The 24,203-nt window shown below is 42.1% G+C and overlaps 1 protein-coding gene and 2 non-coding genes across 10 annotated transcripts in view; 2 read left to right on the forward strand and 1 right to left on the reverse strand.

Moving 5' to 3' along the window:
* Positions 1-24,203, reverse strand: part of HHAT (hedgehog acyltransferase) — a 376,524-nt gene that overhangs the window by 313,040 nt on the left and 39,281 nt on the right. For all 8 annotated transcript variants that reach the window (XR_003029814.2, XR_003029815.2, XM_024976884.2 and 5 more), the window contains one exon: positions 3,219-3,332. Coding sequence is in view for 6 of the 8 variants with exons in the window: in XM_024976884.2 (XP_024832652.1) it covers positions 3,219-3,332 (114 nt within the window). In the remaining 2 variants the exon portion in view is untranslated. The remainder of the gene's footprint in view (positions 1-3,218; positions 3,333-24,203) is intronic.
* On the forward strand, positions 7,627-7,700 carry TRNAW-CCA (transfer RNA tryptophan (anticodon CCA)). Its single transcript has one exon. It is a non-coding gene; the product is annotated as a tRNA-Trp (tRNA).
* LOC112441917 (U5 spliceosomal RNA) lies at positions 18,221-18,338 on the forward strand. The gene has a single exon (XR_003029873.1). It is a non-coding gene; the product is annotated as a U5 spliceosomal RNA (small nuclear RNA).

Raw genomic sequence — 24,203 nt, forward strand, 5'->3', positions numbered from 1 at the left:
TGCATCTCACGCTGTCTGAACTGAAAAAAAGTGAAAGTATTAATTCTCAGTCGTCTCCAATTCTGCGACCGTCAGGCTCCTCTGTCCATGGAAATCTCCAGGCAAGAATACTGGAGTGGGTAGCCATTCCCTTCTCCAGGGGATCATTTCAACTCAGGGATAGAACCCAGGTCTCCCGCACTGCAGGCAGAGTCTTTACCATCTGAGCCATGTGAACCAGTCAAATGGCTGTTTACCATTTAAACCATTCACGTCCAGTTGTTCTAACTGTTGCTTCTTGACCCGCACACAGGTTTCTCAAGAGACAGGTAAGGTGGTCTGGTAATCTCATCTCTTGAAGAACTTTCCACAGTTTGCTGTTATCCACACAGTCAAAGGATTAAGCATAGTTAATGAAGCAGAAGTAGATGTTTTCCTGGAATTCCCTTGCTTTCTCTATGATCCTTCAGCTGTTGGCAATTTGATCTCTGATTCCTCTACCTTTTCTACATATAGCTTGTATATCTGGAAATTCTCACTTTATGTACTGTTGAAGCCTAGCTTGAAGGATTTTGGGCATTGCCTTGCTAGTGTGTGAAATGACTGCAATTGTTCTATAGTTTAAACATTCTTTGGCATTGTCCTTCTTTCAGATTGGAATGAAAACTGACCTTTTCCAGTCCTGTGGCCACTGCTGAGTTTTCCAAATTTGCTGGCATAATGAATGTAGCACTTCAACAGTATCATCTTTTAGGATTTGAAATAGCTCAGCTGGAATTCCATCACCTCCACTAGTTTTTTTTGTTTTGTTTTGTTTTTTTTTTTTTTTTTTAAATTTTATTTTATTTTTAAACTTTACATAATTGTATTAGTTTTGCCAAATATCAAAATGAATCCGCCACAGGCATACACTAGTTTTGTTCATAGTGATGCTTCCTAAGGCCCACCTGACCTCACATTCCAGGATGTCTGTCTCTAGGTGAGTGACCACACCACTGTGGTTATCCAGGTTATTAAAACCTTTTTTGCATAGGTCTTCTGTGTATTCCTGCCACTTCTTCTTAATCTCTTCTGCTTGTATTAGGTTTTTACCGTTTCTGTCCTTTATCGTGGCCATTTTTGCATGAAATGTTCCCTTCCTATCTCCAATTTCTTTGAAGAGATCACTAGTCTTTCCCATTCTATTGTTTTCCTCTATTTCTTTGCACTGTTAACTGAAGAAGCCCTTCTTCTCTCTCCTTGCTATTCTCTGAAAATCTGCATTCAGTAGAATGTCTCTCCCTTTCTCCCTTGCCTTTTGCTTTTCTTAGTTCCTCAGCTATTTGTAAAGCCTCCTCAGACAACCATTTAGGCTTCTTGCATTTCTTTTTCTTGGAGATGGTTTTAGTCACCCTCTGTTGTCCAATGTTATGAACCTCAGTCCATAGTTCTTCAGGCACCTGTCTACCACATCTAATCCTTTGAATCTAATCATCACCTCCACTGTACAATCATAAGGGCTTTGATTTAGGTCATACCTGAATGGCCTAGTGGTTTTCCCTAATTTCTTCAATTTAAGCCTGAATTTGGCAATAAGGAGGTCATGATCTAAGCCACAGTCAGCTCCAGGTCTTGTTTTTGCTGACTGTATAGAGCTTTTCCATCTTCAGCTGCAAAGAACATAATCAATCTGATTTCAGTTTTGACCATCTGGTGATGTCCATGTGTAGAGTCATATCTTGGGTTGTTGGAAATGGGTGTTTGCTATGACCAGCCTGTTCTCTTTGACAAAACTCTGTTAACCTTTGCCCTGCTTCATTTTGTACTCCAAGGCTAAACTCCTGGTATCTCTTGAGTTTCCACTTCTGCATTCCAATCCCCTGTGGTAAAAAGAACACCTTTCTTGGTGTTAGTTCTAGAAGGTGTTGTCTTCATAGAACCGGTCAACCTCAGCTTGTTTGGCATCAGTGGTTAGGGCACAGACTTGGATTACTGTGACACTGAATGATTCGTCTTTGTTGCTACAACTAGCATTATTTCATTCTTTTTATGGCTGAGTACTATTCTATTGTTGGAGAAGGAAGTGGCAACCCACTCCAGTATTCTTGCCTGGAGAATTCAATGGACAGAGGAGCCATGGGAGTGCAAAGTGTTGAACACGATTGAGCGACTAACATGATATTCCATTTCCACATCTATATCCATTCATCTGTCAATGGACATTAAGATTTCTTCCATGTCTTGGTTATTGTGAATAGAGAGAAGCCCACCATTTTTTTAAAAGGAAAAAAAAATTATTATTTCATTAACCTTACTTTATAGAAAATGATGAATTACGATTCAGTGGTGAAATGCCTCTCCATGGTCAGAAAGCTAACGAGTGAGCAAGTCCAGGAACTAATCCATCATCCAGGACTCTTCCACTCCACAACAGCTGGCCCTTTCCGACAGCAGCCGTAATGATAACAGCTTCGTTTCACAGATCCTCCCCAAGATAGTTCATCTTCCCCCAACAGGGAAAGAAAATACAGATACTGAGCTATTCATTTTACCGATGGGAAAGCTGAGACCTAGGGGTAGTAAGTCACCCACGTATGGGCAGAGAAGCTTTGTGTTAGAAATAAAAATGTTAGATTTCTAGAAAGGTTGTTGTCATAACAAAACACCAAAACAACTTGTGGAAGAAAAGAAACCCATTAATGAAGGTTGAGGTAGGTATATTCATTATTAGTTTAGGAATGCAAAATCATGTATTCTTTATTATTAGGTTTGCTTGGAAGCTTCTTTAAAGTTAGATGAAGGTGGTAAAAAGTTACAAACTTTCAATGATGGGAAAAGTAAGTTCTAGTGTACACCGTGTCAACTGTGGCTACTGCAATAAGGTATACTTGAAAGCCACTGAGCAAGGAGATCCTAAAAGTTCTCATCACAGGAAAAAACACTCTTTCTTCTCTTTTTTTTGTACCTATATGATGGGTGTTAACTAAGCTTATCGTGGTAATCTTTTCACAACATATGTAAGTCATTATGCAGTATCTATCCAACAGTAACAATTTATCACATCTTTATCTTTTATTTTTATGTTTTGATTTTATTTTTTTATCTGGTAATTCCTCTATTGACCAGTAACAAACCTTTCTCACCTTTTCCAGGCTTCAAAGGCCAATATCCATGCCCCATGACTTCCTAGCTCAGGGTTCCTTCTTGACAAAAAGCAAAGAAGAAAGAAGCTGAAATGGAAATGATGCACATGACCGTACCTTCCTCGAAATCAGGTTGGCGACTTGAGACACGCTCATGTGGCCAAGGAACAACCACACCAGCCGCTCCTTCCCCCACTCCATCCAGAAGCTCCACTCAAAGTCGGTTGGGTCCTAAACAGGCCAAAACAGTAGTTTATCAGAGAGGTCTTAGGACATATTTGAAGCAGAACACAAACTCCAATTAATAAAACAACTGCAAGAAAAGGACAACGTGAGTTCAAACACCATAAAACGGCATTGACACAACATTTCCAGTCTCTACCCCATCACACACACACACACACACACACACACCTACTTGTACGCTTCCCTCCAGCTTGGCTAGTCTCAAAGGCCTTTGTTAAAGCTGATCCCCACCCCTACCCCAGGACCCTCTGCGGGACAGAAACTATTACTAACCCTATGTTATAAAAGATGTAACAGAGACTTAAAGAATTCCCTTTATTTCCTCAGTGTCATGCGGATAGGACAAATAATTAATGAGGTTATCTCAGTTTGGTCACTTAGCTGCTTTTACCAACAAGAGAAATGCACACTGGATACTAATAAAATTGTATAAGATCAGTCATGTTAAATCTTGCTGTCATTTACAGGCTGGAGGATAATTTGATAAAGAAATTAACCCATCCCCTACAAGCTTATATGAGGAAAGAATGAAAGATACACTCCCTTCCCCTCAGGAAGCTCTGTGTCCACCAGCATCCCATGTCTGTACCCATTTCTAGGCTCTGTCTTCCCAGCTCCTGGGCAGGGGCAGCTGAAAACCTCTGGTGAGAGTGGACTCGTGGATACCTGGGGACTCACAACCAAGAGCCTTGGCCTCAGGAGCCCCAGGGAGATCATGATGGCCAAGCTGAGCGTGGAGGGAGAAAACACTGTGCTGGCCACTCTCAAATGAGCAGTGCTGGCTTGGCCCACGAGCAGGAATGAGGACTGGAGGCCCTCCGAAATTTCTAGCCAATTGGATCAGTGGGGAAGGAATCCTCCACTGATTATTGATCCACTGATACTAAACACCTCCCTAGATGTGGAACTTTAGGTCAATTCTTTTTTTTTTTTTTTTTGGTCAAGCCACAGGGTGTGTGGCATCTTAGTTCCCTGACCAGGGATAGAACCAGTGCCCCCTGCAGTAGAAGTACAGTCTTAACTGAAGGAGGAAACAGAACAGGCTCCATCTTGAAAGCAGGACTCCATCTTGGGCTGGACTGTGGACTTTGAGCTATGCCCAATATCTATGGAAATGACACACCAACTGGAAAACCAGATCCCCTGGGTGGAAGAGCCCCAGGGCTCATACCTAGACTCTCCGTCACCTAAAAGAATATCCTAATTATCTATGTAACTGAATAGAATCATAAATTCTATTATGCTTATTGGGGTATGACCACAGGCCTATTGATAATCATCCACTGTTACCTATCTAGGCTTAAGGTATACGAATCACAGGTTAACTTTGATTGTATCTTTCTTTTCCTTTGTTCAGACTAGCTTCAGGGAATTGGGGGAGGTGGGTTTGAGCACATACACTTAGGGTACATAAGGTTTTCACAAAAACTGTTCGGGGTCCTTGGCTAAGAGGAGACTCTGCCTTGGGCCCGCCAGTATAATAAATTGCACTCCACCATCTACATTGTCCTTCTGAGTCAGTTTGTTTCCCGGAACGCATGGCTACAACATAACCACTGAACAACCAAGGAAGTCCCTGAACCAATTTTTTAATTGGATTTAGAGGAAAACAGGATTTTTGTTTGTTTTCTTTCCTGCAGGTGAGGACTGAGGGGCAATTTCATACAAGTTACATACATTACAAAAGTCTCTTTTTCAGAAGGTAAAGCACAGATTAAAGTGATCTTGATTCATATCAGACTATGGATGCAGAGGTAGCAGATACACAGTCAAGCTGCCGACTCAGCTTGGGTTTGGATCCCACATCCACCCACACACTGGCTGTGATGACCTTGAGCAAGACACTTCACCTGTCTGCCTGTATATATGCTATCAGGACTGACAGTCTAGGGACCCGTGAGGTTTAAGTGAAAGTACATGCATATCGATAATTTAAAACAATACCTGGCACTCTGTGGTCACTAAAAATGTTGTTACTTGCTGCTAACTGGGGGTCCCACGTGCTTTCCATCGCACGTGAACCCCCTAACATCGAATCATGCTTTTACATTCTGCCTCTTGTTTTAAAAAAAAAAAAAAAGGTTTTTTTTTATTTTCCAAATAAAGACAACGGTACTGTGCTTCTGAAACAACATGTGTTCCCCACACCCAAGATCCTGATCCACACACAACCTGCTCATACAGCCCTGAGAGAGTAACAGGCAGGAAGGCCAGGGGTCTCCAAACGGAGGAATAGGCTGCCAGTGTCAGACTTTTTTTTAATCTCTCTCTTAAGCCGCAGGAGGAAGCAAACTACAAGTGTTAGATTTTTTCCTTTTCTTTATACAAATTTAAAAAGAGGTTTCTTTTAAAATTCTGGGTTGCCGTGACAACACCTGGTTCCACCTGAACTGAACTTTTCTCAAACCCTGAGCTAACCAATGTATTTTCCTTATGGAAATGTTTGTCTTGAGCTATGTTAATGTTACCCTAATCTCTGTCTTCAAGTGGTTCTGCCTAAGACTCAGAACCTACTTGACAAACCAGTATGGTTTACTCATGCAAATGTTCTCTTCAGCTATGTTAATGAGACTGTACTTGCTTGGAAATCTGCCTTTCTTCAAGATTCATGTCAATCATTTTATGGCCTGGGACAACTCACCTTGTGCCAGTGTTATCTCAAAATGCATGTTGTGGGTGAGGGGTCTGGTGCAAGTCTCTGAGTTTTGAGACATTTCCTTTCTCTAATTAACAGACTGCTAGTAGCTATATAACATCTGGCTAAAGACTAGCAGGGGGGCACTCTTTCTGCCCCCTTCTGATGTCTATATCACAAGCTTTCTCTATCTCTCTTATATTTTAATAAAACTTTATTACACAAAAGCTCTGAGCTATCAAGCCTCGTCACTAGCCCCAGAGTGAATTCTTCTCTTCTGGAGGCTGAGAATCCCAGCGTCTTTCACAGCTCAGCAACAACCTTTCAGCCCGTATCCCATGAAAATCATAAATTCGGTCCAATTCCTTCCATTTAAAGACTGGCTGCATCAGAGCCTGGGAGATCCACACTGCCCACCCAGGCAGCACAGAGCAAAGAACTCAAAGCATTAGCCCGGCTTCATCCCTGGTCCACAGCTCAGTGCCTCATCTCAAAAATGTCAAATCAGTGGAGAGTCAATCAACTGATTAAAGGCACAAAGGTCATGTGATGAGGCCATGCTAGCAACATGCCCCTTTGTAACAGGGATGCAGGAAAAAAGACACTAAAAAACCAACATTCAAATCCAAAACAGAGGGGGCACATATATACATATAGCTGAGTCACTGTGCTCGACAGTAGAAACTAAACATTGTAAAGCAACTCTATCCCAATAAAAATTAATTTTAAAAACATTAAAAATATTTTTAGAAAGGAAACAAACAAAAAAAAACTCTTTATGCTTTATCCTAAGGCCCAGGACTACTGAAAACATTGAGCTGGTAAAATCCCATCAATAAAATGACACAGTCTTTCATCATTAGTTATTTCAGAAAATGGCCACTTAAAGGAAATAAAAATGGTCCTCTTAACATCTATTTAAAATATATTTACCTAAAGGAAATAACGAGACAGAAAAGCCAAGTTAATGAACAAAACAAGATGGCCAATAAGTAGCAGTTAATGATTCAGGTAAGAAGAATCTGACTCACTTGATTCTATTAGGTAGTTACAATAGGGAAAAGGAGTCCAGGATGGCAGTGGCTAAACGATAAGGAAGAGAAAAGGTCCGAGGACCAGAGTGAGGACCTCAGGTAAAACAAACTACACTCCTGGCTGGCCCAATTTACACAGGACAGGCCCAGGGAGAGAAAAACAAATAAAAAGAGGAGCCAAAGCTCTCTCTCTCTCCCATGCGCTGGGGGGCTCTTCTCTTCACGTCTTTGGATCGATGTGCCCTCATGCCTTGAATATGGATTTTCCTGCTATCTTCTAAATAAAATAGAGCTATAACACTGAGCTGTAACACTGATTTGTCTAAGAGCTATATAACACGGTCTGTCCGAGACCCGAGAGCTGTGAAACGCCGAGGGGGCTTTAATGTCCGTCACTCCGAGTCTTTGTTGTGATGAGACAAAAACCGAGAAACATACACTCGCCTGACAATTCCATAAGCAAAGTCTTACAGACCCTGAGCTCAATCACTAATTTAAGGTAAATCTTAAAAGTGTCAAGTCAGGAACAATTTTTTCATATTCTGTTCCTTCCCCATTTCCTATCTCGATCGCACAGTTCTTAGTCAATTAGAAACCTCTTCTTAGGACGTCCCTGGTGGTCCAGTGGTTAAGACCCCATGCTTCCAAAGCAGGGGGGCACAGGTTCAAACCCTGGTCAGGGAACTAAGATCCCACATGCTGTGTGGCCAAAATAATAAAATAAAAACTAAAAAGAAGAAGAAGAAGAAACCTCTTCCTCAGGTCTGTAAGGGAGTCAGATATAAACCAGGGATAAATTCTATCCAGACAGAACTATTAAGGCTCCTCCATGGAGAAAGGGGAGCCTGAACTCTAAGATTCACGTCCAATCTTCAACATTAGTCCTTCCCAAACCTCAGTGGCTATACAAACCACCTACAGGTGTTGCTAAAATGTGGATTATGGTCCAGGAAGTCCGGAATGGGGCCTGGGATTCTGTGGTACAAGCTCTCAGGTGACGCCACGCTGCTGGCCCGGGGACCACATTTCCAATAGCAGAGATCGACATCATCAAAGATTCCCTACGTTGTTTATAAGCCCAGAGAATCCTTAACAGCTCACCCCACCCCACACCATTCCCAGGCAAGGACATGCTAGAGTTGACCACCTAATATTCACAAACAGAGCAAGCACCATCCTGCTCACCATGGAAAGCACCTAGATTCAAGCATTTAATCCACTGAGTGAATTCAGCACCGTTATTCATTCTGAGGCTTTCATCTGCAACAAGGCAAGAACAGAGAAATCTAAGCACAAAGATGTGATGATTCTGCATCTCTTCAATAGTGACTATAACCTCCTGGTGAAACACTGTCTCTCCTACACTCAACAAGGAAAAGGATCTGAGCCTCTCCTCCTACAGAGAGCAGAGTTCCACAGTAGGTGGTGTGGGGAAATATGAATTCCTCAGCCTTGAGGAGGTCATGGTACCAACACTAACTCTCCACACTCTGAAAACCACTGCAAAGCAAGACAGGGACCAGTGGTGTCATCCATCTACATATCCTAGAGACACAACTGAGACCTCCCGCTCATGCAAATCCCTAATTAACATTCTGGGTATCGCTTACGGTAGCTTCTTGTTGCTTTTTTAATCCATGTTACAGATGAGTCAACTGGTGGTCAGAGCAGGCAAATTATTTGCCCACAACTAGAGAGGGCAGGGCTGGGTTTCAAATCCAGTCCTTTCCCACGATGCATCTCTACTTGTCTTAAGCCCTCCACCTGGATTCCTCTGCCTCACCCAGACACACACACACACACACACACCCCCCGCCATCTGACCAAACTCTTCCCAACACCAGGGTCAGTCACCTCCTTAATGCCCCATAACCACAGACACGCCAGCTCAGGTGTGAAGCTTCCTCTGCCCTTCCTGGTGGACCTCGCTGCATCCCCTTCTCTGTCATCTCAATCCCAGCACGTTTTAGTACAGCACATTTATTCTAGCCCTCTTTATTCTAGCTATTTCATGTATTTTCTGTCTAGAGGGGAAGAAAAACGGTAAGCTCCTGAGAGCAAGAACCTTGACTTAAGCACAAATTTGTACCATGAATGCCCGACACTCAATGAGCCTTCGCAACGGTGGGGGTGTGAAATCACGTGACCTCTGTTCTCCCCCTCTGTAGACTTGAATGAGTCACATTTAAACTACCTGACCCTGAGCTTTCCTGTGCGTAAAATGAAGGGCAGAACACACAGACGCCTCAGATGGCTTTCAGAGAGTGGAAAAAGCAGCTATTTTCCAGGCTAAAGGAAAGAAATGCTAAGAGAACAGCTCGTGACGCACCTACACACAGCATCCTGACTGAGTGCCCGTCTTCGGGAGTGGGGAGGTGATTTCCCCTCACATGCCCACGGGGCCAATCCAGGCCCCCAACTTCCACATCCACACTGCCAGCCTGCCCTGCTCCAGAAAGTTCCCACTCGTCCAGCCTCTTCTGCAGATTGGGAAGAAACTACTACAGCATACAGACTGACTGTGCTGTGGGCAGAATCATACTGCAGAATCATACTGCATAACATAAGAAAAGGAAAACTATCCTCAGAGAGCTTAAATATCACGTCCAAGGTCCCACAGCTAATTTATGACAGAGCCCAACTTTAAAGACCCAGGTCCTCAGGCTGCAAACCCTGTGTTTCATGTGATCAAATAAATATAACGTAAAGTTTACCATCTTAACCGTTTTTAAGTGTACAGTTTAATGGCCTGAAGAACATTCGCATTACTATACAACCATCACCACCATCCATCACCAGAACTCCTTTTGTCTTGAAAACTGGAACTCTGTGCCCATTAAATAGTAACTCCCCATTCCTCCTGACCCCGGCTCCTGACCACACCATCCTACTTTCTGCCTCTATGAATGTGACTACCCTAGGCACCTCGTATAAGTAGAATCATACTGTATTTGACCTTTTGTGTCTGGCTTGTTCCACATGCATAATGTCCTCAAGGTTCGTCCACATTGTAGCTTACTGCAGAATTCCCCTCCCTTCCAAGGCTGAGTAATTCTCCACCATCGCGTGGGCACACCGCATCTTGTTTATCCATTCACCTGTCGATGGACAGTTGGGTTGCTACTACCTCTTGGCAGTTACGGATAATGAATGTGGGTGTACTAAATGTTTACTCTTTGATGTTTTGAATTTTCAGTGATTCCCTAATGTTGCCAACTGACATGTGTACTTGTATCTGGCAGTTCAAGTCACTTTCAAAATCATCTGGTACTTCAAGCACAACAAGTTAAAAGAGAAAAATACCTGGCAAATGAAGATCTTATACTGCCAACTCACCACTGAGCAAAGTTTGCCTTATTCTAGCCATAAATTCTCATCAGCCCTGAAGCTCACCAGATGACAGGACTCACTCCTGGCCTCTTAGCTGAAGTCCTGCACTATTATCACAGGGGGATGGCCAAAACTCTCTTTCTGTGCTTTTTCTTGCATTCCTCAGACCATGCTGAATTAACACTGGCTGAACATAACACAATCCCATGGCTAATAAGGCCAGGCCACTGGACTGAAATGTTTAAGCACCCAGTGCCAAGGAAAGCCCCAAGGCGCCTACCAAGACACCCCAAGAGAAGCGGAGAAAATCATCCCAGAGATAAATGCAGTTACTCCAAGTCCACCAGTGGCTTTTTAGCCCAGACTCTCCCAGGACTTTGCCTGCTTTTCAGTAAATCACTGCTCTTGGCAGTAGCTGAAACTAACTCAAATATTAGAAGCTTATTTGCCAGGATTTAATCGAACTGAAACTCCATAACTTAGGGGTTCTGAAAACACTTGAGTTGGGCAGTTTGTTGTTATTGTTGTTTTAAGGTAAAATTCACATAACAGGATGAACCAGATTAAACTCAACCCAGTGGCATTTACACTCCCAACGTCATGCAACAACCACCCCTATCTAGTTCCAGAACATTTTCCTCACCCCAAAAGGAAGCTCTGTGCCCATTAATCAGTTACTCCCATCCCCCTTCTTCTGCAGGCTCTGATAATCACAAATATGCCTTCTGCCCCTGTGAACTTGGCTACACTAGGAATTTCATATAAATGGAGTTCTACAGTGTGTGACTTGGCTTCTTTTACCTGGCACAGTGTTGCTAAGGTTGATCCACATTGTGACTCGTGTGAGTACACCACCCCTTTCTATGGCTGAATCACATCTCATTGTAGGGATATGCCACACTCTGTTTACTCATTCATTAACCGATGCTTCAGCTGTTTCCCGCTTTTGTCCACTGCGAATAATGCTGTGAACATGTGTGTACAAGTGTTGGTTTAAATACCCATTTTCAATTCTTCTGGGTATATACCTAGGAGTAGAACTGTTGGGGCATCTCATGATTCTATGTTTAATGTCTCCATGTTTTCCACAGCATCTACACCAAGTTTGAGAAGGCCAAAAACAAAAGGCTTCATAAACTGACCCTCTGCCCACAGGGAGTTACTAGCATCACAGAGAACTTGGGTGTTTCAGCAAGGCCTTTTCCTGCCTTGAGTCTGCCTGCCTCCTAAGACAGACCCTTTAGAGATCTGCTGCTTGTAACGTGCCAATTTCATCCTGGGGGCAAACATCAGAAACGGCTAGAAATAAGGGGGTGAGAATCAGCCTTGGAAAATATCTTATGATACAAAGTGCTCTGGAAAGTTAATCCTGTCTGCAGGACTCTGCATCTGAATCTTTTTTTTTAATTCAGTAATTCTTTCAGTTTGTCTGAACTCAAGGCCAACATGGCCATTTACTTAATGAGGACATCAGGCCTGACTGGCGATTGACTACCGTCCAAAAATGCGATCAAGAACTGAGAGGACTTGGCAGAGATCTCCCAGGTACAGCCAGTCTTGGCTCAGTGCCTACAGGAGGAGGCTTCAGGACCCTAGAATTGCAAGATTCAATTCCTCGGGGTTAGGGAAACACTGGCAGCCTAGCTAAAATGTGCAACTACTTCCGCTGACTCAACAGAGTTACATCTGACGTTGATTTCTCCACTCTTTGGGGTCTTGAAGGGAGCATGGGTGGAGATTAATCTAGCAATTATTCGAAGAGTTTTCTTTATCTTCCAAAGGATGATTTGCTATTTCTAAAATAATCTGAACTGAATCATTTTACTGCCCACAGTTCCCAGAGACAACACTCTTTCCCCAACCAATATCTCCTGAAAGATAAAATGTTTCCACTAACAAAACTTTTTCTCCTCCTATAAATAACAAATCTCTGCTTAAATGTCTTTACCATCCGCCCAGGAGATGCAGATGCTCATAAGGGTGAGGACAATAGGACCAACACAAACTGTACTGTTTACCAGGTACCATCCAGTCTCTTAACTGGCCCTCAGGATCTAAGCCTGGGACATGGGGCCAGGGTGTAATGGGGGAGGGAGGTCTTCCACACAAGGTCTTCCACACTTCATTCATCAAGGGGTCCTAATTAATGTGGATGTATTATTTGGATCTCTTCAACCTAGGTGCCAACCCAAACTCTGGCTACTCCTCCATTTCCCTACTTTCTAGAAGTTGCTCCAGATTATTCAAGACACATGAACATATGTGATGAAACATCTACAGATTCTCTCTCCCCACTTTATCTATCTAGTCCATATTTCTCCCTTTCTTCCTAAAGCTAACAAAGAACCAATTTCTTTTAAAGAAATATTAAATTCTAGTATGAAATCATCAAAAACACAAAATCTATATTATATTCCCCATGTCTCTCAAACTGGAAAAACACCATATTTTCTATAAGGCATGTGGAGAAATAGTTGTAAATAAGTAATAAAGCTGATAAATAAGTTAGGGATCAAGACCAAAAAAAAAGCAATAGAATAGAATCACTAGACAGCAAATTATATAAGCTCACAAGATTTCCCAGCTACAAACTATGCTAATAAATCGTGCATCTCATTAGTGTCACTTCTCCAGAATAACAAAAAGACAAAGTCACAGTAACATGGAGAAAAAAATGGTCCCAGCCCTTAAGTGGCACAGCAGTAAAGAATCGCCTGCCAGTGCAGGAGACACAGGTCCGATCCCTGAGGTGGAAGATCCCAGGAGGAGGACATGACAATCCACTCCAGTATTCTTTTGCCTGGAGAATCCCATGGGCAGAGGAGCCTGGTGGGCTACAGTCCATGGAGTCGTAAAGAGTTGGGCACAACTGAGCACGCATGCACGCAGCCCTTTGGGAGCCATGCCCCCTAAAACGCCCCCCACACTCAAAGAATTTGCTTTCTTTTTAGAGAGTCTTCATACAGTCAAGAAAGCTCATTAATATGTAACGTCTCTGTGGTGGGCAAATACCAACAAACTGGAACTCCAGATGGAATCCCAAAATGTTGAAGGGCCCTGGGGCAGATCAATGAAGAAAGATAAGAATAATAAAAGAGAGAAAAAGGAAAAACTGACATCATTGCCATCATCTGTCCAGCGGGAAGGATGGGAGCTTCTCATAATCTCACTTACCATTTCTCTCTTTGAATTTTACATACTGCATAAAAGACCAGGAAAATGAGTAGGTGGGAGGAGTCTCCCATGTATCTTTTCACTCTGTCCCCTTTTCCACTAGGTGGCTGCCCCAAGAGTCAGACACATCTGAGCGAGTGAACCGAACTGAACTACAAATATTAATCAAAAGACAGCAGTAGTGACTACATTAATATCAGATGAAGTAGATTTCAGTGAAAGAAAACCACCAGAGTCAAAAAGGATCATTAAGTAAGACAAAAGAATCAATCCATCAAGAAGACATAACAACCCTGAACATGTATGCACCAAATAACACAGCTATGAAATATATGAGGCAAAAGCTGATAGAACAGATAGAAACAGAGAAATCCACAACTATAGTTGGAGATTTTAACATTTCTCTCACAGCAACTGATAAAACTACCAAACAGATCATTAAGATTAACCATTAATCATACCACATTAATCATTAAGGATACAAAGACACTTGCCACTACCAACCAACTGGATCTAATCAACATTTATAGAATATGCCATTCAACAACATCAGAATACACATTCTATTCAAGCTCCCATGGAACATTCAACCACAACAGATGATATTCTGGGCCAAAAAACAAAGGCCAACAAATTTAAAAGAATTTCAACATACAGAGTGTACTCTCTGACACCAGTGGAATCAAACTAGAAATCCATATCAAAAAGATAACAGGAAAATCTCCAAATGCTTTTCTAAACAACACAAGTCAGAGAGGAAGTCTTGAGGGAAATAAAAAATAATTAGAACTGAATAAAACTAAAAAGACTTTATCAAAATATTAGCTAAAGTACTGCTTAGAAAATACAAAACACTAAACAGTTATATTAGAGTAAAAATATCAAAACTCTAAGAAACTAGAAAATAAGGAACAAAAGAAACACAGAGCAAGCAAGAAGAAGGAAATAAAGAGCAGAAATCAATGAAATCCAAACAGAAAAACCTCATGAAACAAAAAGCTGGTTCTCTGTAAAAGTCAGTTAAGTTCACAAACTTCTAAAAAAAAAACGAAAAATAAAAAAGATGACCCAAATTACCAAAATCAGGAATAAAAAGGATACCACTACAAACTCCACAGATCTTATGAGGATAAGGCATACTAAGAAAACCTCTATATACATAAATTTGACCACCTAGAATAAATGGCCTAATTCCTCAAAAAGCACAAACTAACAAAACTCACCCAATAAGAACACATTATTTTAACCAAATAAACGGAATTCATAGTTTTAAAATCCACAAAAAGAAAACTCCAGTCCAATGTGGTTTCACTGAAGAAATCTACCTGACATCTAAAGATGCTCTCTTTTAAAAGGGGAAATACTCCCCAACTCCTTTTATGAGCATAACAATAAACACATGAAATCTCAAAGTAAAAATACAAGATCATATATAATCAGTCAAATTCAGACACTGAACACATGAACACAGACAAGAAAATTGTCAGGAATTGCCTGGTGGCCCAGTGGCTAAGACTCCAAGCTCCCAATGCAGGGGCCAGGTTTGATGCCTGGTCAGGGAACTATGCTGTAAATAAGAGCTTGCATGCTGCCAGCAAAGGTGCTGCACACCTCAATTAAAAACCCCGCATGCCACAACAAAAATCAAAGATCTTTATATATGTAGTCCAGCCACATATACTAAAAAACTATGCACCAGGACCAATGAAAGTCACTCACTCATGTCTGTCTCTTTGCGACCCCATGGACTGTGAATAGCCTTTCCCTTCTCCAGGGGATTTTCCCAACCCAGGGACTGAACTCAGGTCTCCCACATTGCAGGCGGATTCTTTAGCAGTCGAGCCACAAGGGAAGCCCAAGAATACTGGAGTAGGTAGCCTAACCCTTCTCCAGAGGATCTTCCCGACCCAGGAATCGAACTGGGGTTTCCTGCATTGCAGGCAGATTCTTTATCAACTGAGCTATTAGGAAAGCCCACAGCAAGACCAAGTGGAGTTTAATCCCAGGGATACAAAGCTGGTTCAATATTCAAAAATCAATCAAAGTAATCTAACATATTAACATATTCTTAATTAAAGAAGAAAAATCACATCATCATATCAATTGATGCAGAAAAAACATTGGACAAAATTCAACACTAATTCATAAAAATTCTCAGAAAACTAGGAATAAAGGGAAACTTCCTCAGCTTGATAGATGAACATCTACCAAAAAACCTTTAGAGACATCATACTTAATGGGGAAGGACTGAATGATTAAGACTGGGGAAAAAAACAAAGCCATACACTCTCATAACTCGTATTTCAACATTGTCCAGGAAGTCCTAGCCAGCACAATAAGAAAATAAGAGTTACATAGATCGAAAAGGAAGACATGAAAATATCCTGATTTGTAGATGTCATGATTGTTTATTTAGAAAAACTCAACAAGTCTGCCAAAAAGAAATAAAAAATAATAATAATTAGGACTAAATGAGTCCAGAAAAGTTAAGGACCAGTTACCATCTTACAGAATATAAAGTTATGATCTTATAGAATATAAGATCAACATGTTAATAACATCTTATGAAAAAACCAAAACAAACTTTTTGGCCAACTCAATAAAAGCCAATTGTACATCTATATACTAGCAAAGAACATGTGGAAATTGAAATTTAAAATGTAAACCATTTATAAAAACTAAAAAATAGAAATACTTGGGTATAAATCTAACCCCCCAAAAATGCATAGAATTTAGATGCTAAAAACTACAAAATACTAATGAAGTAAATCTAAAAAAGATGTAAATAAATCTACAAATATACTGTGTCCACGGACTGGAAAATTCAATATAAGGAAGACATCAGTTTTCCAAATATATCTATAAGTTTAACAGAATTCTATCAAAATCCAAGCAAGATGTTTTGTAGATACAGAAAAGCTTATTCTTCTATTTCATATTTGGAAAGACAAAAAGGAACAAAATGAGCTAAAAAATCTTTGAGAAAAAAGCATAAAGTTAAATTATATTATTTAAGACTTACCAGTAATTAAGGAAATGTGCTGTTAGTATAAAGACAGATACACAGATCAATGGAACAGAAATGAGAACCCAGAAATACAGCCATACAAATTTGGCCAATTGATTTATGACACAGGTACAAAAGAACTCAATAGAGGAATTTGTCTTTTCAATAAAAGGTACAGTAGCAACTGGACAGAAATCTCTACCTAAATTAATATAACAATTAATCCAAGAGGGATCACAGATTTCAAGGATTTAAAGATTGAGATTTAAAGGTAAAATGCAAAACTAGGAAACTTTTGAGAAAAAAAGAGAAAATCTTTGGGTCATACAACTAGGCCAAGAACACTTAGACATGCCACCAGAAGCATAGTCTGCAAGAGAAAAAAAAAGATAAATTGGACATCTGTGAAAGACCTACTAAGAGAATAAAAAAATCAAAGTAATGACTGAGAAATTATATTTGCAAGCCATTCATCTGACAAAGGACTAGTATTTAGACTACATAGAGAACTCTGAACTGAACAGTAAAAATAAAGCAAACAAATCCAAGTTAAAATTGGCAAAAGATATGCATAGAATTTCACCAAAGAGGATATAGAGATGACAAATAAGCACATGAAAATATGTTCAACCTCTTTTAACCATTAGGGAAATGCAAATTAAAACCATGACGACATATCACCTCATACCTATCAGGATAACTGAAATTTAAATTGTTAATAATGCCAGGTACTGGCAAATATGCAGAGAAACTAAGTATCTCATACATTTTTTTGGTGGGAATATAACATGGCAGAGCCATTTGGAAAAAAGTTTGTACAGTTTTCTTATAAAATCAAACATAAACTTATCATACAATCCAGCTATCAAATACCTGGGTATTTATCCCTGAGAAAATACAACTTAAGTCCACAGAAAGACCTGTACACAAATATTCACATCAGGTTTATAATAGTCAAAAGCTGGAAACAAACAAAATATGCTGCAAGGATCAAATGGTTAAACAAACTGCAGTCCACCCCTTTTCTGCAAAGAAAAGCAACAAACTCTTGACACACAAGAAGTATGAATCTCAAGGACATTAAACAGGGGGGCGGGGGGCAGGAAGAGAGCCAGTCGCAAAAGGTGACATACCGTATGATTCTCTTTATAGAACATTCTCAAAAGACAAAATCATGGGATGGAAAACAAAACAGTGGCTTCCATGGGTTAAGGCTAGGGAGAACAGGATGGGTATGACTAGAAAGAGGCAACAAGGGAGTTCTTCCTGGTTCTATATTTTAACTGTGCTTGTGCTTAGCGAAAGAAAAAGAAGCACATTCGAAGTCACAATACACAATTTAGAAAATCTGCGGTTTCCGTGCTTGAACCACCACGAGGTTGAGAGCCCAGCCACGTGGACCTCTGCTTCGCCCCCTAGTGGCGGCTCCAGCGGTACAGCTATGAAGATGAAGGTGCTGCAGGGAAGTGGATGACTCCGACTTCTCATTTGCATACCCATCGTACCCTGCAGAGTACAATCTTTTCAGGCTTAAAATAATATATTTTTTCAGCTCAACATTTCTAACTATGAGAAGTTTGCTTACACAATTCCTTGTTTAAACTTTAGGCAGGACGTAACCCTTGGATACAGAACCACCATCAGTGAAGTAGGAGTTGCAGTTACTGGGAGGTGCACGCTCCCCGCTAACAGCACTCTCTGGTTTCTCTTCATATTGCATAAATCTTTCGGCTTTTACTAAAGATTTCCGTGTAGAGAAACAACCTTGAGTTGTTAAAACTAATTTTTGGAGGCCTTGCTTCGGCAAGGCTGATCTTTGACGGTACAAAAAAAAAGACTTATTTTTGTGAAAACAGCATTGTGATTTGGGTTTTTCGATATTGTATTGTAGTCAGTGTAGTTGGAAGTTTTCTGGTGGTTCAAACGGTCAAGTGTTTATCTACAATGCAGGAAAGGCCCGGGTTCAATTCTGGGGCCAGGGGAAGAAAGGTTCACCCAGAGAAGGGTTCAATTCTCGAGCCACAGAGGCAGAAAGATTCCCCCGGAAAAGGGTTCAATTCTCGGGCCCCAGGGGCAGAAAGATTCCCCCGGAAAAGGGTTCAATTCTCGGGCCCCAGGGGCAGAAAGATTCCCCCAAGAAGGAAATAGCAACCTAATCGGGCCAGAAAAATACCCTAGAGAAGGACAGCTGGACGACTATATAAATACCTAAGCACTTCTCGGTGAGTTAACTCCGGGGGTTGGTGATGGACATGGAGGCCTGGTGTGCTGCAATTCATGGGGTTGCAAAAAGTCGGACAGGACTGAGCAACTGAACTAATCATTTTTAAGTGTGAACTTTACTAGGTAAGCCTCCGTTGGGTTTTTTTTTTGTTTGTCAGAAGTGAAGTAAAGTCGTTCAGTCGTGTCTGACACTTGGCAACTCCATGATCCAGGTTCCTCAGTCCGTGGGATATTCCAGGCAAGAGTACTTGTTCAATTCAGTTTAGTCGCTCAGTCGTGTCCATGGACACTCTTTGCGACCCCATGAATTGCAGAGTACTGGAATGGGTTGCTATTTTCTTCTCCAGAGGATCTTCCCAACCCAGGGATCAAACCCGGGTCTCCCGCAGTGGCAGATGCTTTACCATCTGAGCCACCAGGGAAGTCCTGTAAAAATATCTGTAAAACTAAAAATATCACAGGTTTAAGTCACGTAAGTTATACCAGGTAAAGTCTGGACTTGCCAGTTATTGGTGACTCCTATCAGATACACTAAAACTTCTCTACCCTATACAAAGTCAAGTGCAAGCACAGGGGGATATGGAGAGGTTAACATGGAAACTTACATTATCATATGTAAAATGTACAGCCAAGGGGTATTGGCTGTATGACTCAGGGAACTTCTACCCAGGGGGTTTTATAAGGGACATATGTATACCTATGGCTGATTTCATGTTGTTGTTTGGCAGAAACCAACACAAAGAGTCGGACACGACTGAGCAACTGAACACAATTCTATAAAGTGATTATCTTTCAATTAAAAATTAATTAAAAATTGGCGGGGCGGGGCGGGGCAGGGCGGGGCCGGCTAGAATAGGAAAAAGGAGTTTAAAATGGCGGTGGCCAAAAGACAAAGAAAAAAAAGCCTAAGAAGATTCTGGCCCAGGAGAACCTCAGATGAAACAAACAGCCCTCCTGGCCAGACCAATTTACACAGGGCAGGCTCTGGGGGAGGAGACAAAACATATGAAAAGAGGAGCCAAGACTGAGCCTCTCCTTTTTTGAGGTTGGCCTGCCCTCACACCTCAAGGGTACTATGTTTTTTCCAATAAAACAGAGCTGTAACCAAGCTGTAACACTGGTCCGACATTTCAAATCTTAGCTGCAGTGAGACGTGAGGGAGGAAATCATACACTCCCCACACCAGGGGTTTCAAGAGGGAGGGGATATATGTATACCTATGGCTGATTCATGTTGATGTTTGGCAGAAACCAACATAATTCTATAAAGCAATTATCTTTCAATTAAAAATGAAGTTAATTTTAAAAAATAATTATATATATATATACACACACACATACATACACACTCTCAGTGATGGCCCTGAGGACCCCTTCAAAGGCCCTGTATGAATCTACAAGTTGGAGAATTTCAGGGCACCTGACATCAAACAAATTGTTTCTCTGTCCATCATGTCACGGTGTTACAGGAAGAATAAGATCTGACTTCATGTGTTTACTTTAACCTTTACTTCCTGTTGCTTTTGTTTACTGAAAGCATCCTGTCTGTACAAAATGGTGTGCCTACGCCTCCGGAACCTTGCCCTTCTGCCTGAATGTTAAACCAAAGTGCCTTTCTTTTATTCAGGGCAACACCCTGGCCCTCTCTACACCTATGAAAGGCTGCAAGAAATAAGAAACACATTTCCTCCCCCAGGATGGCCATTCCGAGAGATTTACAGGATTAATGGCCTTTGTACTTCCTCACCTCCTCCAGCGGCTGATAAGATGGTTACTTGGAGACCTTAGGCTGCCCTCTTCTCAGTCTGCCAGCTTTCTGAATAAAGTTGTATTCCTTGCCTCAACACCTCATCTGATTTATTGGCCTGTCGTGTTGCAAGCAAAGCGAGCTTCAGCTCAGTTCAGTAGCTCAGTTGTGTCCAACTCTTTGCAACCCCATGGAAGGCAGCACACCAGGCCTCTCTGTTCATCACTAACTCCCAGAGTTTACCCAAACTCATGCCCATTGAGTCGGTGATGCCATCCAACCATCTCATCCTCTGTTGAGCTTAGACTCAGTAAAAATATCCGTGGAAGTAACACTCCATGCGTGGTAGTGGCTCCTAAAGGAAAAGGAGCCCCTAAAAAGACTTCATTGGGCCCATGAGACGGACAGGTATGAACCGGTTTCCACTGCCTGCCTAACAAATGTCTACACGTGTGACTGAATTTAGCCGGAGAACTGCCTTCTTGAAACCCAGGAGCAAAACTATGATGGAATAATCCTCACTTATCTTGAATTTTTCAGCAGCCACTGTGATCCTCAAAGTAGTTTCAGTCAGTTCCACACACAGAGATGCCACCCTTCACATCTCCCACAGGCCCATGATCTCACTGTTATCCTGAGGCTCGTTCTAATTTCTTTTTTAACAGACTTATCATCTGTCATGATTTTAAAGGGTAGTAACCTTCTTAAGAATGGTGACAGGCACCACTTTTAGGGGATATACTGGGAGAAAGAAGTGTTTCCACTTCTCCCCACTCCCCCACATCTCTCCCCAGATTTCAGCTCCAAGCCACGCTGAACTCTGCTTCTCCTACCCTCAGAATCCCATCTGTTGGAATACTTACATAGGATGTGTTATGTAAACAACCTCACCTACCCCAAGGGACTATTCTTAAAGATGAGTTAGTTCAGTCACTCAGTTATGTGATTCTTTGTGACCCCATGGACTGCAGCATGCCAGGCCTCCCTGTCCATCACCAACTCCCAGAGTTTACTCAAACTCATATCCATCAAGTCGGTGGTGCCATCCAACCATCTCATCCTCTGTCGTCCCCTTCTCCTCCTGCCTTCAATCTTTTCCAGCATCAGGGTCTTTTCCAATGAGTCAGTTCTTCACATCTAGTAGCCAAAGTATTGGAGCTTTAGATTTAGCATCAGTCCTTCCAATGAATATTCAGGACTGATTTCCTTTAGGATGGACTGGTTGGATCTCCTTGCAGTTCAAGGGACTCTCAAGAATCTTCTCCAACACCACAGTTCAAAAGCATCAGTTTTTCAGCACTCAGATTTCTTTATAGTCCAACTCTTACATCCATACATGACTACTGGAAAAACCACAGCCTTGACTAGACGGACCTTTGTCAGCAAAGTAATGTCTCTACTTTTTAATATGCTATCTAGGTTGCTCATAGCTTTTCTTCCAAGAAGCAAGCATCTTTTAATTTCATGGCTGCAGTCACCATCTACAGTGATTCTGGAACCCAAGAAAATAAAGGCTGTCCCTGTTTCCATTGTTTCCCCATCTATTTGCCATGAAGTGATGGGACCAGATGCCATGAGCTTCGTTTTTAGCATACTGAATTTTAAGCCAGCTTTTTCACTCTCCTCTTTTCACTTTCATCAAGAGGCCCTTTAGTTCCTCTTTGCTTTCATCCATAAGGGTGGTGTCATCTGCATATCTGAGGTTATTGATGTTTCTCCCAGCAATCTTGATTCCAGCTTGTGCTTCATCCATCCTGGCATTTCTCATGATGTACTTTGCATATAAGTTAAATAAGCAGGGTGACAATATATAACCTTGACGCTCCTTTCTCGATTTGGAACTAGTCCGTTGTTCCATGTCAGGTTCTAACTGTCGCTTCTTGACCAGTATACAGATTTCTCAGGAGGCATTTGGCATCATCTTTTAGGATTTGAAAAACAACACCCAGTTCTTAAAGCTAACAGTGCCCAAATGCAGAATCCACATTCCACAAGGTCTGAGCTAGCATCTGAATGGTCCCAGTCAGAAATTCAGTTCCAGACATGGCCACAATTCAAACAATTTCAATACTGGTATCTAAAGCTGCATGTGAGAGTTTACTAGCTCACCCTCCTCCTAACACTCCCGTGCTTCTCTGTCACTTCACTTTGAAGTTCTGTCCCTCCATCAGACTAGCAGGGTGTCTGCTCCAGCCCACAGAGTAGAACTGCCAAAGCTCAGATGAATCCTTCCTACAAGGTACTTGTTGGAGAACCTTAAGACAGAGAACAGGTTCAGTGGCAGATTTTGTACCTGCCACTAAATAAACGTTTGCACACGTGGCAGAATTCAGATCTGGACTCTTTCCTTCCGATGTATCATTTGGCAGCGAGCCTGTAGGAGCGGAAGAGATTTTAATTCACCCACCTCCAATTACCAGGAGCTACAAAGAGTCAAACCAAAGAACGTGACAGACTCGGGTTGAGACACACACGATCCTTCTGTTCAAGGTTCAGGTCAGATCCACCTCCTCCAGGAAACCCTCCCGGCCATTCCAAGGTTAGAAATTCTCCCAGAAACTTTTGGCTATACTAACCAGTACACTTCCCAGGTGGCGCCAGTGGTACAGAACCCATCTGCCAATGCAGGAGACGTAAGAGACACAGGTTCAACCCCTAGGTCAGGAAGATCCCCTGGAGAAGGGCAACCCACTCCAGTATCCTTGCCTGGAGAATCCCATGGACAGAGGAGGGTGGTGAGCTACGGTCCACAGGGTCGCAAACGGTCAGACACTAGTGAAGCGACTCAGCACACAGGAACATACCAACCCGAGACCCTCATACAAATGGAAACACTGTGGTAAAGTTACAGCAAGTGCTAATTTTCAGGCAGGACAGACAAATAGGGCCAGTCGTCCTCGCTGTGTGCACCTGCCGTCTCCGCAGCTTGACTGACCCTGCTGCCCTTGGTTAAACAACCAGAACATCATCCTTACAAAAATAACACGGCAGCCTAGCGTTCTTGGGTGGAGTATAAGCTTCCTGAGGAGAGGAACCATGCTTCTCACTTCCCTCAGCCCATAGAACCTACTGCAAAGCAGCTGCTTAGCAAAGAATTACTCGTAAACTGACTGGTTTGTGGTTGAGAAATTTCTCACCACTCCAAATCTGTATCACCACCTCAAGATGTTACTAAGAATTCATGGAGAACCTCTCTCTCTCTCTCTCTCTCTCTCTCTCTCACACACACACACACACACACACACACACATCTGATCTTTTAGTTCTGCAGGGCTAAACCCTTGGTTCTAACTTCACCTTATCTTCTCCTGGCTCCTTCAAGAACCTTTGAATGAAATAAATCATATTTTCCATGAGCTAGAAGATATAAAAAAAGAGAGGAGGGCTGAGCAGGGGACTTAGCAGCTGAGCTAATACGCAAACCTGATGTTTCTCCGTCTGCACTGCAGACCCTACTTGTACACAAGGCAGAGCCCCCTTTCCTGTCCTCCCCAGGAAATCGCTGCTGCCTCACTTTTTCCCCCTCCTGGCTGCAAATCTCTGACACATCAAGGACATCCAGCAGCGGGTGGGGGTGAGACTAGACAAGAAATGATGCACTGGCAGGTTAAGGGCAGGAGCTCTTTGTGTTGACGAGGGGGAATCAAGCCCAACGTGTGCTGGGGGCCCTTCCTCCCATCACTAGTCCATGGGCTTCTTCCCCCACC

This window comes from Bos taurus, chromosome 16 (genome assembly GCF_002263795.3).
Source record: "Bos taurus isolate L1 Dominette 01449 registration number 42190680 breed Hereford chromosome 16, ARS-UCD2.0, whole genome shotgun sequence".
Lineage (NCBI taxonomy): Eukaryota > Metazoa > Chordata > Mammalia > Artiodactyla > Bovidae > Bos > Bos taurus.